Source organism: Vipera berus (genome assembly GCF_964194415.1).
Source record: "Vipera berus genome assembly, chromosome: 13".
Classification (NCBI taxonomy): Eukaryota; Metazoa; Chordata; class Lepidosauria; order Squamata; family Viperidae; genus Vipera; species Vipera berus.
The window spans coordinates 5,875,947-5,898,819 of NC_138216.1; the positions used below are offsets into that span (position 1 = coordinate 5,875,947).

General features: G+C 45.9%; 1 protein-coding gene across 1 annotated transcript in view; it reads left to right on the plus strand.

Moving 5' to 3' along the window:
• Nucleotides 1–8,825, plus strand: part of GPR139 (G protein-coupled receptor 139) — a gene marked incomplete at both ends in the record, with an annotated part of 11,754 nt that extends 2,929 nt beyond the window's left edge. The window contains one exon of the mRNA XM_081338051.1: nt 7,891–8,825. Within this exon, the coding sequence (XP_081194177.1) occupies nt 7,891–8,825 (935 nt within the window). The remainder of the gene's footprint in view (nt 1–7,890) is intronic.
• Nucleotides 8,826–22,873: the final 14,048 nt, after the last annotated feature.

The window sequence follows — 22,873 nt, forward strand, 5'->3', positions numbered from 1 at the left end:
CAACAGCGACAACCTTGTGAGATGGGTTGGGCTGCAAGAGAGGGACGGGCTGAAAGACACCCAGCTGGCTTTCACGCCTAAGGCAGGACTAGAACTCACCGTCTCCTGGGGATTGGCCCAAAGTCACCCATCTGGCATTCATGTCTAAGGCAGGACTAGAACTCACTGGCTCCCAGTGATTGGCTCAAAGTCACCTATCTGGCTTTCATGCCTAAGGCAGGACTAGAACTCACTATCTCCTGGTGATTGGCCCAAAGTCACCCAGGCAGATTTCACCCTTAAGGTTGGACTAGAACTCCTAATCTCCTGGTTTTTAGCCTGGTGCCATAACCATCAGACCCGGTTGGGTCTCATGTATTTTGGTTGGGGTGTTAAACTTAGCCCTTGCCCCTGGCTCAAACCTGCTCCCTTGCTCTTGAGTAAGTCTTCAGGCACCTTGTTCAAATCTCTTTTTCACTTTCTTAATGGAAACCTCCAATTTGGTGAGACCTCGGGGCTTATCTAGACTGACCCCTGTTGATGGAGGTCATCTCTTTTCCAAATGCGCTGATTGGAATGTGGCTTTCAGACCTGAAAGGAAGCAGTTAGGGGAAAAACAAATGAGAGTGAGGATATATATATATATACCCATGGACATCAATTTGCTTTGTGGGTCTGTATTTTTAGCCCACCCCTCCTCCAGCTTCATCAGGCCAGCATTCATAACTCATCTCTTTGTCCTTTCAAACAAGGCTTCCCAATTAAATGAGGCTAAGAGGACGAATGCAATGTAGGGCAGCAAATTTTGTGTCTAAATGGAGTTTAAAGCTGGACTCGCCACCATTCGTTTCCTGAGCCACTTTGCTCTATATTTAACCGGTCAGCAATTCTTTTTAAAGTGATGGTATGTGAAAGACTATACGACATGCTTTCTTCTTTTTTGGAGAGGACGTAGTTGCAGAAAGAACTATAGAATGGAAGCCGGGAAATTTATATTTGTTTGACCTTGAGGGAGCTGGGGGGGGGGGGGAAAGATGGGTTTGGTTAACTCGTTTAGCAGATGATCAAAGTGATAATCTTTCCTGTAGGTCCATCTGTTGTTGAAAGTTGAACCAAGCTGATCAGCCAGAAAACTCCTTCCTTGGTTTTCTGCCCTGCAATTAAAGTCCTGAAGTCCAACAGGTCAAGAGTATGCCAATCTGGCAAAGCTGAGCTCTGCTCATCTCCAGGAAACGTAATTATGTAGTCCCTCTGGAGGTTGGTGGGCAGACAAGGTCATCAGAAACCTATCTGTCTTTCTCCCATGTTTGGTGATCCTTCATCAAATTCTGCGAATCCCATTCAATAGCTAAAGTGTTTGGTATTGAACTACTTTCTCTTGACCAAAGGTTGAAGGCTCCATCTTGAGCTACGGAAGCAAAATTCTGGAAATGAAATTGCGTGTCATCTGCATGTGATTCTGTCATGCATGACACACACATACTGTACCTATGTACTGTACAGTTGTAGAATCTGGGCCAAGCCAAGTTCACGTCTACACTCAACAAGGGAAGCTCAGTGGGTGACCTTGAGAAAGTCACTCTTTCTCAGCCCAACCTATTTCAGATAGTCCTTGACTTAGGACCATTTGCTTAGGGACCATTTGAATTGCAACAGGGCAAAAAAGGGACTTTTTTCACGCTCACGACGGCATCCCGTGGCCACAGGATCAAAACTCAGGCCCTTGACAACTGGTATTTATTTATGACAGTTGCACTGTCCCAAGGTCAACTGATCATCATTCGTAAATGCCCAGCCGGCTTTTGACAAGCAAAGTCAATGGAGGAAGCCTGATTTGCTTAAAGACTACATGATTCCTTTAACAACTGCAGTGACCCGCTGAACAATTGTGGCAAAAATTAGTCACAAAATGAAGCAAAAGGCACTTAACAGCTACCTTGCTTAGCAAAATGCAATTAACGTGGGGGCGGGGGGCGGGGGAGAGAGAGAGAGAGGAAGGTATTAATGTTCAAATTTTTCATTTATCCTGGCATTTGGGCAAGGAGAGTACGCAAAACACTTTTTTTGTTTTTTGGCGCTTTGTATCAGCCGGAAAAAGTTATTGCCAGTGCTGTGTTGCTAAACACTTAATCAGTCCATTGTTTCTCCGCTTCTGTAAGGTGAAATATTAAGTCTGTCCTCTTTCCTCCTTCCTCCCTGCCGTCTCTCGCCTGGGAATTCTGTGCCAAGAATTCAAATCAGGTTCTCCCTGAAAGGAGAGAGAAAAGCAACTGGATCCAGCAAGGATCAACAGCTGCTTTCTTCCCAATGATTGGGATTTTGAAAATAATAATAATAATAATAATAATAATAATAATAATAATAATAATAATAACATATACACCTAGGATGCTGGCAGCAACCTGTGTCAACCGTTAGTGCCAGTCAATTTGAGTGTTCAGTTGACTTGAGTTTCATGTTTTATGAATAAAAGTTTTATAATGATGATGATGATGATATAATAAATAAAGTTGGAAGGGACTTTGGAGGTCATCTAGTCTGACTCCCTGCTCAGGCAGGAAACCCTATGCCATTTCAGACAAATGACTGTCCAGTCTGTCCTTAAAAACTTCCAGGGTTGGAGCACTCACTGCTTCTGGAGGCAGATTGTTCCGCTGGTGAATTGTTCTAACTGTCACGAAGTTTCTCCTTAGTTCTAGGTTGCTTCTCTCCTTGATGCTTCTCGTCCTGCCTTCAGGCGCTTTGGAGAATAGCTTGACTCCCTCTTCTTTGGGACAGCCCCTGAGATACTGGAAGACTGCTATCCTGTCCCCTCTCGTCCTTCTCTTTGTTAAACTAGACATCCCCAATTCCAACAGCCGTTCCTTGTATGTTTTAGCCTCCAGTCCTGGACCAGACCCCCTTAAATGTCTGGCACGGGGAGTTTTTCAAGACATTTCCCCCAGACCAGGGATGTCCAACCTTGTCAACTTTCAAGACCTATGGCCTTCAACTGCCAGAATTTCCCCAGCCAGAATGGGGAGCTTGCAAGTGGCAATCACAAGCCCGTATCGTAGATGCGTGCTGGTTGCCAAGAGCCACAATTTTGATCACACAACTGTGGGGATGCTACAGCAGTCCTAAGCGCAAGGAGTGTTGTGAGTCACTTTTTTCAGGGCCACTGTAACTGTGTGCAATCATTAAAACAAATGGCTTTAGGTCAAGGACTTAGCTGTGTAAACAAGGGTTCCCCCCCCCATCTTCCTCTAACGTTTAAACGAAACCCACTCTCTTTTTTTAATTTAAGCCCGTTTGATCTGGGAAAGCTTTGAAGCAGAGAACTGGGTTCCTGATTGCAAAGCTGATTATCTGAACTTTGCCCAAAAGGAAAAGAGTTTTTGATTCTATTCTTCTGATAGTAGGAGGATATAAATGCTGCGGCAATTGAACTTTAAACTCTAAAGGCTAACAGCTGGGTAGAGTTTGGACACAACTTGAGGTCTCAGCTGATCTTATTTAGATTCAAAGGGGTGTCTTCTCGCTTGCTTACATCAGAAATTCCTCTCCAAACTAGATTTCTGAATTTATAGCCCAAGGACAACGAAACAGCTTGTAAAAACAGCGCAAGATGACAGGCTGATGTCAGAGAGGGAGGGGGGAGAAAAACAACAACATATTTACCGTGATGGTGGTTGTCTATTTTTGCGATGGAGGGGAAAATGTCGTCCCCACTGCTCAGAGGAAGAGGAAGGAAGATTAAAAACTCCAGGGCAAGTGTCCATAAAGAATATGCATTAAAAACACTTAGCATCAGTCAGTAGGATGCCCTGGCAAAAGGGTCGGTTTAATAATTTCCAGAAAGAATAGGAGAGGGGGCAGATGCTCTTTCGCTGCCCAAGACAGGGGAATTATGGCACTGCGTGCATATCTTGGAATGAAGCTGGGAACACTGAGATATTCCACAGGCAGGAAGCATCAGCTGGCAGTTGGTCTGAAGTCAAGGTCAGCGCTGTGTAACGCATCAGCTGGAAGATGAGCCCTTTGCAGAAAAGCAACGGGGAGAAAGAGTTATGACAAAGGAATGGGGTCTTAAAGCAATCAGCCCCAGATATCTATGGGGCCGGATTAATGGACACTAGCTTAATAACTGCAGTGACTCACTTAAGGACACTGGCGAGGAAGGTCGCAACTGGGGCAAAATTCACTTAACCACTGCCTCGCTTACCGACAGAAATGTTTGGCTTAGCTGTGGTCACACACCGAGGACCCAACCTTGCATGTACTGACTCCTTTTTTATCCTTCCGCACGGGGGGGATGATGTTCATTTAGGATATTGGAGGGGGGGTGGGAGGGGGTAGCAGCGTTCTCCAACTGAGGGCCGCCCCCCCCGCGCCGATTCCCATCTCGCCGTTTCCCACCTGTGTCGTAAAGAGCTACGTGGCAATCGGAGCAAGAACAGAACTGCCCTCCCACCGTTCAAATGTGTAGCCCTTTCAGAAAGTCACGTCAAGAGTCAACTCTCCTAGAAACTCGGGGCGAGAAGATGCCTCCTTTGGTCGAAGATGCAGCCTCATCGTGGATCCTGAAAAAAAATCAATAACTGCTTTGGAGAACAAGGCAGAGAGCCGTGTCTGCCTATGGATCTTGCTACATTAATAGCTAGGAAACTCCTTGGCAGCGGGACAGGCGTTTTTTGTGCAGCTAGCCCAGGGTTATCTACACCAGGAACAGAAAACGTGCAGTTCTCCACATCTTGCCGAGCTTCAATTCCCATCAGACCCGAGATGGGACAACAGTTGGCTTGCCGGCTTTGGGCGTTTGCCTCCGGTACGGGCTACTGTATTTGGCCTGCAAACCCCAGAGAACCATTAGGAGGTATCAAACAATTTAGGACATCCTGTCTCTCCCTTGCTGGCCCCTAGTGATTATTCAGATTTTTGCAAGCTCAGTTTTGGTAGCTTTAGAGCAGGGGGTCTTCAAACCTGGCCCTTTGATGACTTGTGGACTTCAGCTCCCAGAATTCCTCAGCCAGCGTGCCTGGCTGAGGAATTCTGGGAGTTGAAGTCCACAGGTCATCAAAGGGCCAAGGTTGAAGACCCCTGCTTTAGTTGTTTCTCAACTTTGGCAACTCTTAAAGTGCCTGGCTGAGGAATTCTGGGAGTTGCAGTCCACACATCTGAGACTTGCCAAGGTTGAGAAACACTGCTGCAGAGTCTCCAAAGCTTGGGGTGACCTAATGTTTGAAAGGTCAAATAATAATAATAATAATAATAATAATAATAATAATAATAATAATAATAATAATAATAAGCATTGGCCTTTTGAGTAAGGATAAATTGTATTGGAGAAGGGCTCATTTATCTCAAAATGCTTGTACGGAATCTGAACTTTGGACGAAAACAATCCATACATGGATTTGCATCAGGGTGCTACAAACTGTCCTTGTGGCAGTTGCGCTAACACAAGGATAGTAGCTGTCAAAACAAGTTAAACAGAGTCAGACCTCTTTAGTAGCTGGATGGAAGACATCTATAAACATCAAGAGTTGAAAGTTAGGTTTTGGGGGGGGTCCAATCTACTTCACAGAAGTAGACACTGCTAAGCCACTTCCATATTATTATGGAGAAAACGTTATGGGTCTGTTCAGGTAGACTCAAGAACTTGGCTAAGGTCCAAGCTATTTCCCATTGGAAGAGACATCGATAGTATTGTTGAGAGAACTTTATGGATCATGTAGTCTCGAGCACTTAAGTTGGAGTCAAAGGAGTCACTGAAAGCTAGACTTGCAGGTCTAACCTAGTTCCCAGCAGAAGACAAAGGTAAAGCACCTCCATATTGTTGTTGGGAGAACTTTATGGGTCATGTAGTCTCGAGGACTTAGGTTGGAGTCAAAGGAGTTACTGAAAGCTAGACTTGCAGGTCTAACCTAGTTCCCAGCAGAAGACAAAGGTAAAGCACCTCCATATTGTTGTTGGGTGAACTTTATGGGTCACTTCACGTAATTCTCAAGGATCTCAACTTGACTCAAAGAAGCCCTTTCATCTAACTATGAACCATCAATCTGCTCAGGGACCTTATCCCCCTCCTGAGACATCCCCGGTCTAAGGCTTCACCCACCCGTGCTCCACAGTCTGCTTTGAACAAGGCATAGCAGTGGGAACCAAGGCCCCGTTCTCAAAATGCAGGTGGCTGAGGAACAATCCTCTTCGGCACTTAGCAAAACAGAAATTAACTTGAGAGCTTGAAGATGCAATTCTTAAAAAAAAACAACCCGACAAAACAAAATGCCAGCAGCATCTTCCCCCACCCCCATGCTGTCACTGTTTGAGCTTCTTCTTCTTCTTCTTCTTCTTCTTCTTCTTCTTCTTCTTCTTCTTCTTCTTCTTCTTCTTCTTCTTCTTCTTCTGTCATTACTCTTGATTGGCCTTGGAGAAGAAATCGGCCCCGCTCAAAAGTCTAATGTTAAATGTGCTGCATTCGCTCCACCAAAAAAAAAAAGTAATTACTGAATGCATATGAAATTTCAATACTTGGCAACTCACCCACTCGGTGAACCAAACCTCCGTACTTTGTCAATTAATTAAATAGGTTGATGGTGTAGCAACTGTTGGGAAATGTTTGTATGACTTTGAGCCAGAATGTCTTGCAGCCAGAGTGGAATTAAATCAGGGTCCAGTTAAAGAGAATCAATGATGACCCATATTCTAAAGAGGCATCTCCTCATTTGCACTTGCCTGGCCTACGGTTTCTCAACTTTAGCAACTTTAAGATGCGTTGTCTGTAGCAGGGTTTCTTCAAACTTGGCCCTTTGAGGACTTGTGGACTTCAACTCCCAGAATTCCTCAGCCAGGCACGCTGGCTAAGGAATTCTGGGAGTTGAAGTCCACAAATCATCAAAGGGCCAAGTTTGAAGACCTCTGGTCTATAGAGATTCTCAGTCATCCCGATCATGGTTGTCCCAAAGGTGTTTTTCAGGAGGAAACTGGACTTTCTCTGTGTGTTGTTTTTTTTTTGAAGATGTTTTGCTTCTCATCCAAGAAGCATCTTCAGTTCTGACTGATTGGTGGGGAGTGGAAAGATTTATATTCCTTGCAGTCATCTGGTGATTAGCGCTTTGAAGATTGGCTGTTGAGGCCACTTGTGGGTTTATCTGTGCCCTCAGGGTCACCCCGAATCAGAGTGCAAACGGATCTGGGACCTCCTTGGATCTGCTGAAAGGACTGGGCTGTAAACAGGAGAGAGTGATGGTGTCGTATCCCTCCCGCTCTGTTGAGAAAAGGGCTCTTCAATTTTAAGATAGATGGTCTCTTTTAACTCTCTTTCAAGCAGTGGTCCTCTTTGTCCAGAATGTGAACTTTGCTGTCTTCAAAAGAGTCGCCGTCATCTTTCAAATGCAGATGGACTGCTGAATCTTGTCCCAGAATTCCCCAGCCAGCGTGCCGGGAGTTGAAGTCCACACGTCTTAAACGGTGGGGTCCTTGGTGCTCTCTGATCTTGGTTGTTTTCTTGCGGACATTTTATGACCCAACTAGGTAACATCATCAGTAGGAGAGGGATTTGCTGTCTGTTTGTATACAAGTTGTTTGTCTTGTCAGAGTTAGTTGGGAGTGTTCTTCAGGGTTCCTTGTTATTTACAGTTTGACGGTTTGTCTGAATTCGTAGTTCCCTGACTGGAGTGTTGTTTACAGCTTGATTCTTGGATTATTTTTCCAACATTAACCCTCATTTTCAGTTGATGTTGATTACATTTTCATTGCTATTCTCAGAAACCCAAATAAGGTGCGTTAAATGTATTCTAGTTTTCTTTTAAAATGCTCTTAAGTAGCTCCAATTGTCGCTTTTGGCTCTTGGGGCCTAATAGTAATTGCTAATCTTCTAAAGTTAACATCATTTTTTTTCTCTCTCTCTCTCTTTTCTCTCTCCTGTTACAGCTAACATTTTGACGGTAATCATTCTGTCACAGCTGGTGGCTCGGCGTCAAAAGTCCTCCTATAACTACCTTTTAGCTCTTGCGGTGGCTGATTTGCTAGTCCTTTTCTTCATCGTCTTTGTCGACTTCCTATTGGAAGACTTCATCTTGAAGAAAAAGATGCCTGAAGTCCTGGACAAAATTATTGAGGTGTTAGAGTTCTCCTCCATCCACACTTCCATCTGGATTACTGTCCCTCTCACCATCGACCGATACATTGCCGTCTGCCATCCCCTCAAATACCACATGGTCTCCTATCCAGCTCGCACCCGCAAAGTCATTGTGAGTGTTTATATTATTTGCTTTCTAACCAGCATCCCATACTACTGGTGGCCGAACATCTGGAAGGAAGACTACACAAGTACTCTTGTTCACCACGTCCTCATCTGGATCCACTGCTTCACCATCTACTTGGTCCCCTGCTCCATCTTCTTCATCCTGAACTCCATCATCGTTTACAAGCTACGGCAGAAGTGCAACTTCCGCCTGCGAGGCTATTCCACTGGGAAAACCACCGCCATCTTGTTTACCATCACCTCCATTTTCGCCATCCTCTGGGCCCCGAGGATTATCATGATCCTTTACCACCTGTATGTCTCCCCAATCAACAACAGCTGGTCTGTCCACATTGTCTCTGATGTGGCCAACATGCTTGCCTTGCTCAACACTGCCATCAACTTCTTCCTGTACTGTTTCATCAGCAAGCGGTTCCGCTCAATGGCGGCTGTGACGCTGAAGGCGTTCTTCCGGTGCCAGAAGCAACCCATTCAGTTCTATACAAACCATAACTTTTCAATCACTAGCAGCCCGTGGATATCCCCGGCCAACTCCCACTGCATCAAAATGCTTGTCTACCAGTATGATAGGAATGGGAAGCCTATAAAGATCTCTCCGTGACAGACCCATGACGGATGGTCCATGGAAGCACATTTTTTTCAAGCTGTTCCATCGATGGCATGGAAGAGCCAGGGGATAAATCGCTGCAAATAGCAGCCATTGGATTTTGTTCCTCTCCGCGCGTCAGAAGGTAAATGGTCTACAATCGTTTATAGGCGCGTTTGACACCTGCAGGAGAACAAAGGAGAGGCGGAAAGCTTCCCGGCTTCATCTCTTGCAAGGCTTAATCAATAGCCTTGGATCAAAAGACCCTACAGGACTGAGAGACGTTCGTTTACTCGTGTCAGACTTTGGGTGAAAAGCATAGAGTGCAACTTTCAATTGAGCGTCACCCTATCCTCCTACCCAACACTTCAGCAGACGTAGAAATCTGAATATTTATATATTTTGTAGACTTTGACGGCGACTTTGATGGATTTTAAGTTGACGGTTGCCCCCTTCCCAGTTTTGGTTGGTTGTTTTTTTCATTCTGGCATGGAATCTTATGAGCTGGACGTTTGGACCCTACATCAAGGAAGTTAGCCATCTTTAGAATATTTGTATGGTGCACAGGCTAATTTTTGGAGGTTTCCTTGGAAGAACTGCTCATATGTAGAAGGATGGGCATCACTTTCTCTCTTGGTTGTTGTTTTCCCCCCCCCATCTTGGCTTGGAAACCGATATAATGGATGGTGGGAACACTGAGTCAATAAGACAGCCATCCTTAGAATATTTGTACGGTCTATCAGCTGATCATTGCAACTTCATCGGAAGAAGGATTAATGCTTAGAAGCACTCACTTTCTTAACAGTAGCATGTGAAAAAACATAAAAACTCTTGGGTCTTACCCTATTTACATTCTGAGCAATGTCCAAGACAGATTTAAAAACGAAAGGATTTTTTTTTCTGAGCAATCATATTTATTATTTCTACACATTTTTGTTTTGCTTAGCTTTTTTAAAAAAACAAACAAACCAACCAACCAACTATCGCTCAGTAGCCCTGCCGGGCATTTTGTTCCTTTAAGGCACCCAAGTCATTGGTGATTTTTATGGCCTCCATGACATTCTCAAGAGTTAGTCAAAGTTTTCAAGGGTGAGTTAGGGCTGATCTGCATACATTGGAAATGGCCGAGAATGTATACACAATGGGATACAATGGGTTTGTGTGTGTTTCCGTGTTTGGGAATTTAAGTATTTAACTATTCACCTTCACAAACATAGGCACACACACACACACACACACACACACACACACAAATCTGTTTATGGAAATGGCTTCTTAAGAGTCCCTTTAGTATCCCATCACTGAGATTCTGTTAGTTGGATAAAAAAGACTTCCAATCGCCGTTAAGAAGTCTTCACGAAGATCGCAAGTTGTGGGGATAAGCTGAAGAAAGTGCGTCCTCGGTGACACCAAAGTTGCTGAGTATTTGTAAAATGCAGAGGAAAATCCGTGCCAAGTCTCTTGTCCCCGAAGAATTATTTTGGACTCTTTAATGCCTGGCTTAGAAAACATGAAAAAATAATATTCGGGATGACACGCACCACCTTTTATATGGTGGGGTCTTGGGGAAATAGTGATTGCTGGAGGCCATCACTATTTTAGCGCATGTTTCCAAATCAAGTTATTTATTATCCGTCCAGATCCGCAATTTAGAACTTTTAGGAATAGCACAGGGAGGCCTTGAATTACGACCACAATTAGGAGTGAATTTCCATTGCTAGGCAAGGTGAGTCATGCCCAGTTTGGTGATCTTTGATGGCGGTGGCCCCCAACTTTTTGGGAACCAGGGACTGGCTCAATGGAAGAGAGGTTTTCCCATGGACCGGTGGGGGACGTGGTTTCGCGTCCTGCGGATGGGGGCTTCACTTGTCTGCATGGACCGATTTCTGGTGTGCCGCGGTCTGCTGCTGATCCACAGATCAGGGGTTGGGCCCCCCCACTCTGTTTTACAGCAATTAAGCCATTCAGTATCTAAGAAATTAAGTAATTTAAGAGCACACACACAAACCCCTTTCTGGACAGAATTATGTCCGTTTGAATAGGAAAGGGCGTTATTGGTTGAGTTGATGCTGGCTTCTAGAAGTATAAAATCGTAGAAACAGTTGGGAAACCAACCAACCAACCAACCAACCGATCCCGAGGCAGAAACTCTCAGATAGTCAGCTCTGTAAAATTCTGCACGGGGTTGCTAGCGTTGGGAGAGATACAAAAATAAAAATAAACATAAAAATGTGCTATTGATCCCAGTTAATTAATTAGAGGCTTTTGAGGAACAGTGTCTTCTCCCCTTTAGCTTCTTGCAAGCAGCTGTGTGCAGCTGTTTAGGTATAGGCATGTACCAGATAGCACGGTCGCTCGCCGATGGTTCCTCACACATATACACACATGCCAGCATGAGATGGTTTCTTAACACTTCTTAACGTTTTCTTTCCAAATAAAACAGCCTTGGTTCCTCTGCCCTGAAAAATCTCATTAAAAAGAAAATCGAAGCATGAAAGAAAAATATGTTTCTTTTCTTTCTTTTTTTTCCTTTCCTCGACTGGCTTAGCTTCATAAAGGGAAAGTTGCACGGAATGACACCCTTCCTGTTGTTGTTTTTTTAAACAACAACAACAACAACAAGGTTGCTTTGAACAGAAAACCCTTTCACGGTGCACGATTGAATAAAATGAGCGACGGGAGGCGCGATCTGGTTTTTTCTGTAAAACTGTCACTTTTGTTGGGACTAAACCACCGCTCACATCAGGGATGGTCTCAGCACGGAGCAGAAGAGCGCAGTTCAACGCTGTCCAGCTTTGGCAGCCAATTTCCGATGACGGCAATCATTTTAAATGTCCGACCTGGTTAAAAGAAAACAAACACACAAACACAAATGAAATATTAAAAAAAACACACACTTCAGAACAAACAGAATTATAGGTTGCGTTATGGAAGCAGGAGGTCAGGCAGCCGAACAATACCAACCCAACTAAAAAAAATCCCTGAGCTAATTGTGATATGATTGACAACTTTGCCATCTATCCACTCATTTGGAAGTAACGGGGGAGCCAGTTTAGTTTAGTCTTGAGTTCTAGTCCCTTCTTAGCCACGAAAGCCAGCAGCTAGGAGACCATGGGCCAGTCAGTCACCCTCTTCTTAGCCCAGCCTACCTCGCAGGGCTGTTGTTAGACGTGTTTGCTGCCTTGTGTGATTCGTAAGAATAATAAAGGCGGGATAGAACTAAATAAAACAGCGTCATAATGCCCTGAAAAGGTGACTTGACCCGTTTACTCTGGGTTGGCCCTTTCCTCAAAAGAGTTTCTCCGTTTCCTTTCTTCGCGTTTTAAGCCTCATGTTAAATCCCACCCAAAGAAAGGGCCGGCTTAGCAAACGCCGCCAGTTAAATAATAATCAAGCTATTAGCTCTCTGAGCCTGGATTTGGGGGCTCAGCCACTGTAACAAAAGCAATTAATATGATTACTTCCCAGGGTAAAAAAAAAAAAGAAAAGAAGAAAGAATGAGTCTTCCAGGCCTCAGGAACGCAGAGAGATTGGGAATCCATTTGCGATGAGATGGCTTCAAATCCACCGGGCACGCATATTTTAAAAGTATTCAAGAAATGCTGAAGCTACGGAGAATGACGGTGTCGTTCATATTTGTTGTCGGGGTTTTTTTTCCCCCAAGACGTTGAGCCAAACTTCCACTGTGCTTTTTACAGAGGGAAGAGGTTTTTTTCCCTAAAAGAAAACCAAACAAACTGCCTTGAAGAAAGAGGCTTCCGTTTTTCCGCTTTATTCTCGGGGTGAGCGTGTGAGAATTTCCCCTGAGTTTTCTCTCGGGCGTGCTTTTGAGCCTGCCCGATTGTTTAGAGCTGGCCGAAGGTGGCGACGTTTTTCTCGGACGCTTTTGGTCCCTCTTTCTAGGGCAGTGGTGGCGAACCTACGGCACGGGTGCCAGAGGCGGCACTCAAGAGCCCTCCCCTGTGGGCACCCGCGCCATGCCTCGGAGGTGGCAACTGTCCCTCTTCAACCGGCCGACCCCCCCCACAGCTGTCCCTCCCCACGAGCGACATTGAGGCGGCCACACCCACCTTGGCCACACCCACCCAATCTTCCACGACCACCCCAGCCACACCCACCCAGTAGGCCACGCCCGCCTGGCACCCAGCGATACATAAGTCGGTTTTGGGTTGCAGTTTGGGCACTCAGTCTCTAAAAGGATCGCCGTCACTGGTCTAGGGGTTCCCTGCTTCCCAATCGGGGGGCGGGGGGAAAAACAATAAAAGAAAATGAGAAAAGAAAACGAAACCAATGCTAGTTCTCTTCCGACCTCTTCCTGAGACCGTAGGGAAGCGCGAGAAGCTGGGGAGGCCGGTGCCCTTGCCTTCCCCACGGGATCGGGGGTGGTTCGCTTCCTCTACCGTCCCCTTCCCTTATTCCTTGGTGGAGCAGTGGGCTAATGCCTCCTTAAGTAACACCAGCTGCCTGCAATTAGTGCAGGTTCGCATCCCACCAGGCTCAAGGTTGACTCAGCCTTCCATCCTTCCGAGGTAGGTAAAATGAGGACCCAGATTGTTGGGGGCAATAAGCTGACTTTGTAATAATGCCGCTTGGGGTGTGTGTGTGAAAGCCCTAATAAGCAGGCATATACATAGAATGAAGGCTACTGCTAAGCTTGTAAGCCGCCCTGAGTCTTCGGAGAAGGGCGGGATATAAATGGGATTTAAATAAATAAAATAAATAAAATATTACTTTTGTGCTACGCCCTTTTGAGCGTTAAGTGCGACAGCCGGAGCAACAGCTTTAACAGGAAGTAAGGGCTCTGGACCTGTCTTGGCTAAACACGGGGAGGATGAAGATGCAATCGTGTTAAAATAAAGAGAGAGAGAGAGAAGGGTGTTTGTTTTTTTGTTTTTTTGCTTCCTGGAATCACCACCTCCTCCTAGGTTAAAACAGCTGCCGTTCTCCAGCCCCACCCCCACCCCCCCCACACACTTTTTTTTTTTAAGACCACAAAAGACGGGCTCAATTTTTCCCAGCTGCCTGAAAGAGGCAGGGCTGCTTACAGTCATAATAACATAATAGCTCTGAGCAAGGCTCTCTAATTCATCCCTGGGGTGTGTGTAGGCTCTCTCTCTCTCTCTCTCTCTCTCTCTCTCTCTCTCTCTCTGTGTGTGTGTGTGTGTGTGTCTGGAATGCCTCCTCTTCGGCCTCCCCCTGCTGCGAATCGGTTGGTTTTCCAAAGGAAGCGTCCCACCAACTCCCTTACCCTTATGGCAGCGCCGAAGGCCTCAATCCCCCAAATTAATCTGTGTAATTGCAATAAGCTCTGAGTTTAAGCAGACACCCCAGAGATCGACCACGTGGTTTGCTGCTCTTGTTGTTTGATCTGTTTGGCGCGCGCGCGCGCATAACCGCGCAACCTGCATTTTCATGGGAAATGGCCCCTTCTTATGTGCCTCTTCTTCCATCTCCTCCTCCTCGCTTCAAAGAAATAAAAACGAACAGGAATGCAGGGAAAGGAGAAAAAGAGACCCACTGGATCACTCCCAGCTTGCCAACCATGTGACACACCAGATGCATCGAAGGAGGCCACAACTACAGGCGGTTCCTGACTCACAACCAATTGTGACCGTTGGAAGTTACAACGACACTGGAAAAAAGGCACCTGTGACGGTTTTCCCACACTTAAGGACCGTTGCAGCCTCCGCCAGGGTCACGTGGCCAAAATTCGGGCCCTTGGCAACCGGTTCACGTTTATGACGGTTGCGGTGTCCCGGGGTCATGTGATTCCCCCTCTTGCGACCTTCTGGCAAGCAAAGATTCACTTCGCAACTTAGCAACTGGAGCGATTCGCTTACCCGCCGTGGCAAGAAAGGCCCTCCCATGGAGCAAAACTCACTTAGCAACATTAAATTTTGGCCCCGGGGGTGGTTGTAATTCGAGGACTACTGGGAGGAGATCATATCAGCTCGTCTCCCTCTGAACTACGGCTCCCGGGCGCCTGGAATAAAGATTGGCTGTGGTTCAAGCAGCATATGGAATACCTAGAGGCTGGTTTCCACGGGAGGGCAGCTGGTAAGAAGCCAAGCAACGTGGCTTAAAGCAGGGGTCCCCAACTCCCCCGGTCCGTGGACCGGTCCCGGTCCGCGGCATGCCAGCAACCGGTCCGCACAAGCAAGCAAAGCCCCATCCGCGGGATGCAGGCAGCACACGAAACCACGCGTTCTCCGGTCCGCGGGGAAAAACCTCTCTCCACGGAACCGGTCCCTGATGTGGCCAAAAGGTTGGGGACCTCTGGCTTAAAGGCAAAAAAGGATTTCTGGGAGTTGTAGTCCCAGTATATCTTCAGAAGGTTGGATTGGAGGAGAGCCCTGTGGAAGAGCCAACGGGCCCAAGAAGGATGAACGTGGGAATTGGGTGGATTTGTTCTCTGAGGCGACCTGTTGCCAGCGGTCAAGGAAAGAAGCCGTGCGGTTGAGTCCTGTTCAAAACAGGCCGTGGCGGTTGCAATTCATGGCAAAGGCGGCTGGCAGGTGCAGGCCTCCCCCCCCCTCTCGACCTACGTGACTGTGGTCCTATCGCTCCTGTCAGGACCATGCCTGTTCCCCCTTAAACTGGGGGCATTAAAAAGCCATCCATTTTTCCTTGATGCGCTGTCACTGATTAGGAATTTAATTACCACCATACACAAGGAGAGCTTTTAATTTCTCCTGCCTTGTGGGAACCCGACCGAGGCTGTGCAGCAGATATTTGCGTGCGCTAGGGGTTCGTGGTGAGGCAATAAGACATCTTTGCCCAGGAGAACTGCACGGGCCGATCACTGGGTGGGCTTTTGTGTGTTTGTGGGGGGGGGCCAGGACTACACTTCCCAGCAGCCTCAAGAAGCAAGGGCCACAGTGAAGGATGCTGGGAGCCGAGGGGTGCTCGTTGCTCTCTGGGCTTGGTTGTTTCCTTGCAGTCGTTGCGTTACCTAAACTAGGAAACATCATCAGGGCTAGCCTTCCCTGGAGTCCTCCAGTTACAACGGCTCATTTAGTGACCGTTCAAAGTTACAACAGCACTGGGGAAAAAAGTGACTTAGGAGCATTTTTCACACCCTTACCATCGTCGCAGCATCTCCGGGGGTCACGTGATCTAAATTCAGATGTTTCGGGCAACTGACTCCTATTTATGACGGTTGCCGCGTCCCGGGATCACGTGATCCCCTTTTGCGACCTTCTGACCAGCAAAGTCGATGGGAGAAGCCAGATTCACTTGAGACACCCGTGTTTCTAACATAAGAGCTGCAGCGCTTCGCTTAGCAACGGTAGCCGGAAAGGTCGTCAAGTGGGGCAAAATTCACTTAACGGCTATCCCATTTAGCAATTTAGAAATGTTGGGCTCGGGACTCAATGGTGGCCGTAAGTGGAGGACTGCCTGTAATGTTCATGCGGCTAAGAACCACTCATCCACACGGTGTTCTTCAAGAAGACTCATTCTGCATTCACCTCAGCCTTGCTCCTTTTATCTGTAGATAAGGATCACTTCTGACCAGCTTGGAACCACTCATGAGGCTATGAGAGTTTGCTTCAGGGACTTCTCCAAGGTTATCAAGTTCCTGTTAAATGTCTGAGAAATCGACTGGCTTATTTTTTCCCCCCCTTATTCATCTTATAATAATAATAATAAAGTTGGAAGGGACCTTGGAGGTCATCTAGACCAACCCCCTGCTCAGGAAGGAAACCCAATACCCTTTCGGACAAATGGCTGTCCTGTCTCTTCTTCAAAACTTCCAGGGTTGGAGCATTCACCGGTTCTGGAGGCAGGTTGTTCCGCTGGTTAATTGTTCTCACTGTCAGGAAGTTTCTCCTTAGTTCTAGGTTGCTTCTCTCCTTGACTAGTTTCCATCCGTTGCTTCTTCTCCTGCCTTCAGGCGCTTTGGAGAATAGCTTGACTGCCTCTTCTTTGGGGCAGCCCTTTAGAACACAGAACAGAATAACAGAGTTGGAAGGGACCTTGGAGGTCTTCTAGTCCAACCCCCTGCTCAAGCAGGAGACCCTTTGCCATTCTGGACAAACGGCTGTTCAATCTATTCTTAAAAACCTCCAGTAATGGAGGACCCATAAATTCTGGTGGCAAGTGGTTCCGCTGGTTGATTGTCCTCACTGTCAGGAAGTTTCTCCTTAGTTCTAGGTTGCTTCTCTCCTTGACTAGTTTCCATCCGTTGCTTCTTCTCCTGCTTTCAGGTGCTTTGGAGAATAGCTTGACTGCCTCTTCTTTGGGGCAGCCCTTTAGAACACTGAACAGAATAACAGAGTTGGAAGGGAGCTTGGAGGTCATCTAGTCCAACCCCACCTGCTCAGGCAGGAAACCCTATACCAATTCAGACAAACGGCTGTCCAGTCTCTTCTTCAAAACTTCCAGGGTTGGAGCATTCTCTGCTTCCGGAGGAAGGTTGTTCCGCTGGTTGATTGTTCTAACTGTCAGGAAGTTTCTCCTTAGTTCTAGGTTGCTTCTCTCTCTGATTAGTTTCCGTCCGTTGCTTCTTCTCCTGCCTTCAGGGGCTTTGGAGAATAGCTTGACTGCCTCTTCTTTGGGGCAGCCCTTTAGAACACAGAACAGAATAACAGAGTTGGAAGGGACCTTGGAGGTCTTCTAGTCCAACCCCCTGCTCAAGCAGGAGACCCTTTGCCATTCTGGACAAACGGCTGTTCAATCTATTCTTAAAAACCTCCAGTAATGGAGGACCCACAACTTTTGGTGGCAAGTGGTTCCGCTGGTTGATTGTTCTCACTGTCAGGAAGTTTCTCCTTAGTTCTAGGTTGCTCCTCTCTCTTTGGTTAGTTTCCATCCGTTGCTTCCTCTCCTACCTTCGGGGGCTTTGGAGAATAGCTTGACTCCCTCTTCTTTGGGGCAGCCCCTGAGATACTGGAAGACTGCTATCATGTCAACCCTCGTCCTTCTCTTCATTAAACTAGACCTACCCAATTCCAGCAACCGTTCCTTATATGTTTTAGCCTCCAGTCCTCTTAACCAAGTCCTCTTAACCAAGTCCGCTCCACCCAGAATGGAAGCAATAGCAGACGTGGAAATCATGAGTAAACTGAGCCTAGGTGAAGAGAAGCAGAGGGGAGAAGGATTTCAACTCACGAGAAGAGTTTCTGCTTTAATTATTATTGGCCACGCTTCCATCAAAATTAGCCGAACTTTCGCATTTGTCGAGTTGTCCCCTGGCACGTTGTCCCCTTCTGAGTTGCAGCCACCTTGCCCTGATGCTTTGCCAGGCACGAGTGAAATTTGCACACAGCCTTTGCACACGCTTCATCTTGGTGTGTAGGCTCTTTGTCACACCCGCCTTGCCAATGAATGCCGGGTTTGCCAGAGACTTTGCCGATGGGCCACCTGGCCCAGGTGGTTTGGGCCAGAGGCCGGTTTTCAGAAAGAGCCAACTGAATTTGACTTGGAAAGAAAGAATTTGGCTTATTTAGCTCCAAGGTTAATGGCTGAGAATAATTACTGCAATTAATGCTGCCGTCTTCCCAGAGTAGAATGGCAAAGGAGCTCAACAGAAACAAACAACATAGGAGAGAGAGAGAGAGAGAGAGAGAGAGAGAGAGAGAGAGAGAGAGAGAGAGAGAGAGAGAGAGAGAGAGAGAGAGAGAGAGAGAGAGAGAGAGAGAGAGAGAGAGATCGCTAGGCTGTAATTAAAAACCACGTGCAAGTTTTCACTTTAACGGTTGTTTATGAGACAGGGAAAGATGAGATGGCGCTGTGGGTTTTTTGATCTTCGGATTCAGCCCTGGCAAAATGAGAAAAAGCAGGGGCTTAGCCGGAACAGTGAGGGGGACATGTGGGACCGCCAAGGCTTTGCTTTCCGAGGCCATTTTAAGGAGAAGCAGAGCAATCACTGAACATTAACTCAAGTTTCCAAATAAATAAATTTGATACGGGGGTTTTCCTTGCCTTTGAAATTACAACAGAAATGCTGCCTTGCAGTGCTTCAGGGATTGATGTGTTGGGGAAAACCAAGCCGTCAAAATTTGGCAGTGTGCTTGGAGGTAGCCCCAAATTTGCCATAATAATAATAATAATAATAATAATAATAATAATAATAATAATAATAAGAATAAGAATAATAAGAATAAGAAGAAGAAGAAGAAGAAGAAGAAGAAGAAGAAGAAGAAGAAGAAGAAGAAGAAGAAGAAGAAGAAGAGTTGACTTGGCTAAGGAGTGGTTTAGCAAAGGCCCTCAAGCAGGGGTCTTCAAACTTGGCCCTTTGATGACTTGTGGACTTCAACTCCCAGAATTCCTCAGCCAGGCCTGGCTGAGGAATTCTGGGAGTTGAAGTCCACAAGTCATCAAAGGGCCAAGTTTGAAGACCCCTGCGTCTAGAGAGAGAGGTTATCTTTATTGCCTTTCTATTGTTAGAACTCGGATTGCTTGCTTTAGTCTGCCTGTCCCATCCAAGCAGAGATGGCCGTCTCATAGTGGCCATCTGAATTTACCATAATTTGATTCAAGAGTCTCTCAGTAAAGTGGACCCCATTAGCATTTCAAAAAGATCTGGGCTTTGAATAATTGATTCTATTTCTTTTCAAGCACCTCCTCGTTAATTCATTACAGAAAAGACAGATGTCTTATGTAAGGCCCCTCTCTGTTTGGCTCGTAGATCAGGATTAACAGAATATAAGCCTTAACACTCGAGAAACAAGATCGTGGTTCTTTCCACAATCTGTTGACCTCTAGACTGGGTCATGACGACGATTCCCAGAATTTTCCCACTCCTTGCTTAAAGACTGGAGCTAAATTGCCTTTCCCCCCCCCAGCCCTATTAAAACTGACGCTTATTCTAAGCCATTAGCAAGCCAGCTGTTTTTAGGTGCTTAGAAACTCTTCAGCAGAAGATGTTTGAATTAATTTTATTCTCATTTTTTTATCATCTCTGGATCACTTTTCCACACATTCAGATCACTATTACAACATTTTTGGTAATGGCTGTAGGCTTTAGCGAGCTTGTGTGTCACTTCCATAGATTTGAGAAGAAAGAAAGAAAGAAAGAAAGAAAGAAAGAAAGAAAGAAAGAAAGAAAGAAAGAAAGAAAGAAAGAAAGAAAGAAAGAAAGAGAGAGAGAGAGAGAGAAAGAAAGAAAGAAAGATCGACTATCAGGTTGAACAGGGGAATAATGGAATTAATGGAAAAGGTAGAGAAGGCTGCCCGTTGCGCAAGGAGCTTCTCAAGAGGCAAGGTACTCTTCATCATCTGAAAATTGGCTGAATGGTGTAAAAAAGGGAGAACATCTGAATGTCCTTCAGGCTTCTCTCATTAAATTCAAAGACAAGGGAAGGAAATTATATATTAGATCAATGGAAAGCAGCCCAAGGAAAGGTGCATTGATTGGATGCACCTTGGGTTAGGCAAGGAGGTGGAGTGACACTAAATGAGAACACAAACCCTCCATTAATTAAATGTTACCCTATGTCAACTGCAACCATTCACTGTACCTGAATCTCCCTTTTAAAATCTAAAATAGTTTGCTCTAAGAGATTAAACCTTTAATAAGAATTTCTGTGAAACCTTGGATGACTCTGATAAACCACTGTCTGCAAGGATCACTCACACACACGCTAAAGTAGAATCCCCGATGTACAGACCACAATGGCCAGGTATACATTAGCCACAAGTACACACGTCTCTTTGATATACTGTGTTATTTACTGTGTTATTTACTGGTCGGGGGTTCGACTGATTTCTTAACGTGTTGAGCTTTCCAAAAAAAGGGAGTCTATGAATTTTAGATGCCAGAGGAATGTGAAGGAGATGAGATATGGTCCGTGTTTCTGGAGCTCTTCATGGTGCTGAATATGGAGCTCTCCGTAGTGCTGAATCTGACCATCTCCATGATCTGGCTCTTTTGTTGTTGTTAGTTGCGAAGTCGTGTCCGACCCATCGCGACCCTATGGACAATGTTCCTCCAGGCCTTCCTGTCCTCTACCATCTTCTGGAGTCCTTTTAAGCTCACGCCTACTGCTTCAGTGACTCCATCCAGCCACCTCATTCTCTGTCATCCCCTTCTTCTCTTGCCCTCAACCTTTCCCAGCATTAGGCTCTTCTCCAGTGAGTCCTTCCTTCTCATTAGGTGGCCAAAGTATTTGAGTTTTAGCTTCAGGATCTTTTAGTAAGATTCAACTGGAAAGGGACACTTTCGGTACTCCTTCCTGAAGTCAAGGGCCCCTTTGGATGAGTGAAGCCAGCCCATGACATTCTTCCCTGGTTGAAATGTTCAGTCATGGGACTATCGCCCACAAATCCAGCAATGGAAGATCCACCTTTGCTGGATGATGTTGGCTATTTGAAAGGAATGGAACATGAGGAGATGGGCAAGACAGTCCCTCTGTGAAGTACGTAGGTCGTTTATTTTTTTTAAATTAATAAATAATAAATCTCTTACTGTCCCTAAAGTCATATAAGTCATCAGCACATCGCATGGTATTTATCGCTAAGGTGAATAAATATTTTCTCTGCTCTGTCTTGAATTTCCAACTACTTCCATTGACCCCCCAAATTCGGTTATTATAGAGCAAGCAGTATTTCTCTCTCTCTCTCTCTCTCCTGTCAATGACTCACCGATATTTTTTTTGCTGAGGTGATTCTCCCAGATGCTCTTAAAAAAAAAAAGACAAAATTGTATCCCCCGAGCTAAACCGCCCCTTATTGCTTCGCCTGTCCTGCTCTGACATCACCCTCTGTGTTGCAAAAGGCAACCCAGCCACGGTACCTTGGGCTAATTGCTTCCTTGTGTCCTTGGCAGACTTTCTCGGGCTCCCGACACCAGCGGGAGCACTTGATCCCTTTAAAGAGATTGCAAATACTCATCTAGCAGCAAGAGTCAATTAACTGCATTTATTGGTTTTATCTGTCTCCTAGGCTGGTGGGTTTTTTTTTGCCACTGCTGGTGGCTGCTGTCAAAACAGCTCCAGCTGTTTTAATAAAGCTTCAACTTGCTGTCTAAAGGTTATTTCCCTGCCTCTCCTTCTCCTTCCCTCCTCCCCCCACTCTTCCAACCCATAATAATCTGGACTCAAGAGGCTTGCTTGCAGAGTTCCCTTCCCGAGCTTCTTGGCTCTGCAGATGTGATCTCCCTCTTTACAATGTGAATCCAGTATGTTTAACCTGCTTGCTGAGTTAGCCGGCTTTTTCAATGCACTGAATGATCGACTAACCCACCGTGGTGGTTTACACAACACACGAAAGCCGTTAAAAAGACTGACTCAGGTTGACTGCCGGGCAAAAGAATCAGGGCCATACACTGTTGCAATTCAAAAGATGTATGGCTTAAGCCTATGTGCAAGAATCTAGTCAGCTAAATGCAGTACTAAATTGGCATCAGATAAGGGTCAATGGAATTCGAGAGGGACTGGATTGAGACCATTTCTGACAATGTAAGGATTCTAAGCTGATGATGGACTTAACTCTGCCCCCACCTCTGCCTGCTCTTCTCCAATATCAGGGGTCTTCAAACTTGGCCCTTTTATGACTTGTGGACTTCAACTCCCAGAATTCCTCAGCCAGTGCATGCCCTGGCTGAGGAACTCTGGGAGTTGAAGTTCACAAGTCATAAAAGGGCCGAAGTTCGAAGACCCCTGTCCTATATCAACATTTTATTTAGTGTGTCATGTAAAGACACCATTAGGTTCGCAGCTGACCTGATTAAGCATGTTATAGGGAGACCTCTAAAAACTTGCTTATTTAAAATAACCTTTTTTTCTAAATTCCAACTGACCTCCTGCATTAGAATTCCCCTCTCTCAAACTGTCTTTAGATTTCCTCAGAAAAACTTCAAGACATGAGGGATGGGAGTTCGGCTGCAACTGACATTTTTGCTTGGCTGCTTTTGGGGTGATCTACAAAACGGGGCAGTGTAGGGAGTTCCTGTTCTCTGCCCCGCCTCCATTTTTCTGTTCTCTGTCCGAATAATTAGCCAATATGACTAGTTAGCGTCATCTGTGTTCCTCATTGGTGAAGGGAAGGAGACAGAATGCAATGGAAGAGCTTCCCCCCTCCCCCTTGGTTTCGGGGCAGGGGGTGTGTATTTTGCTAAGGAG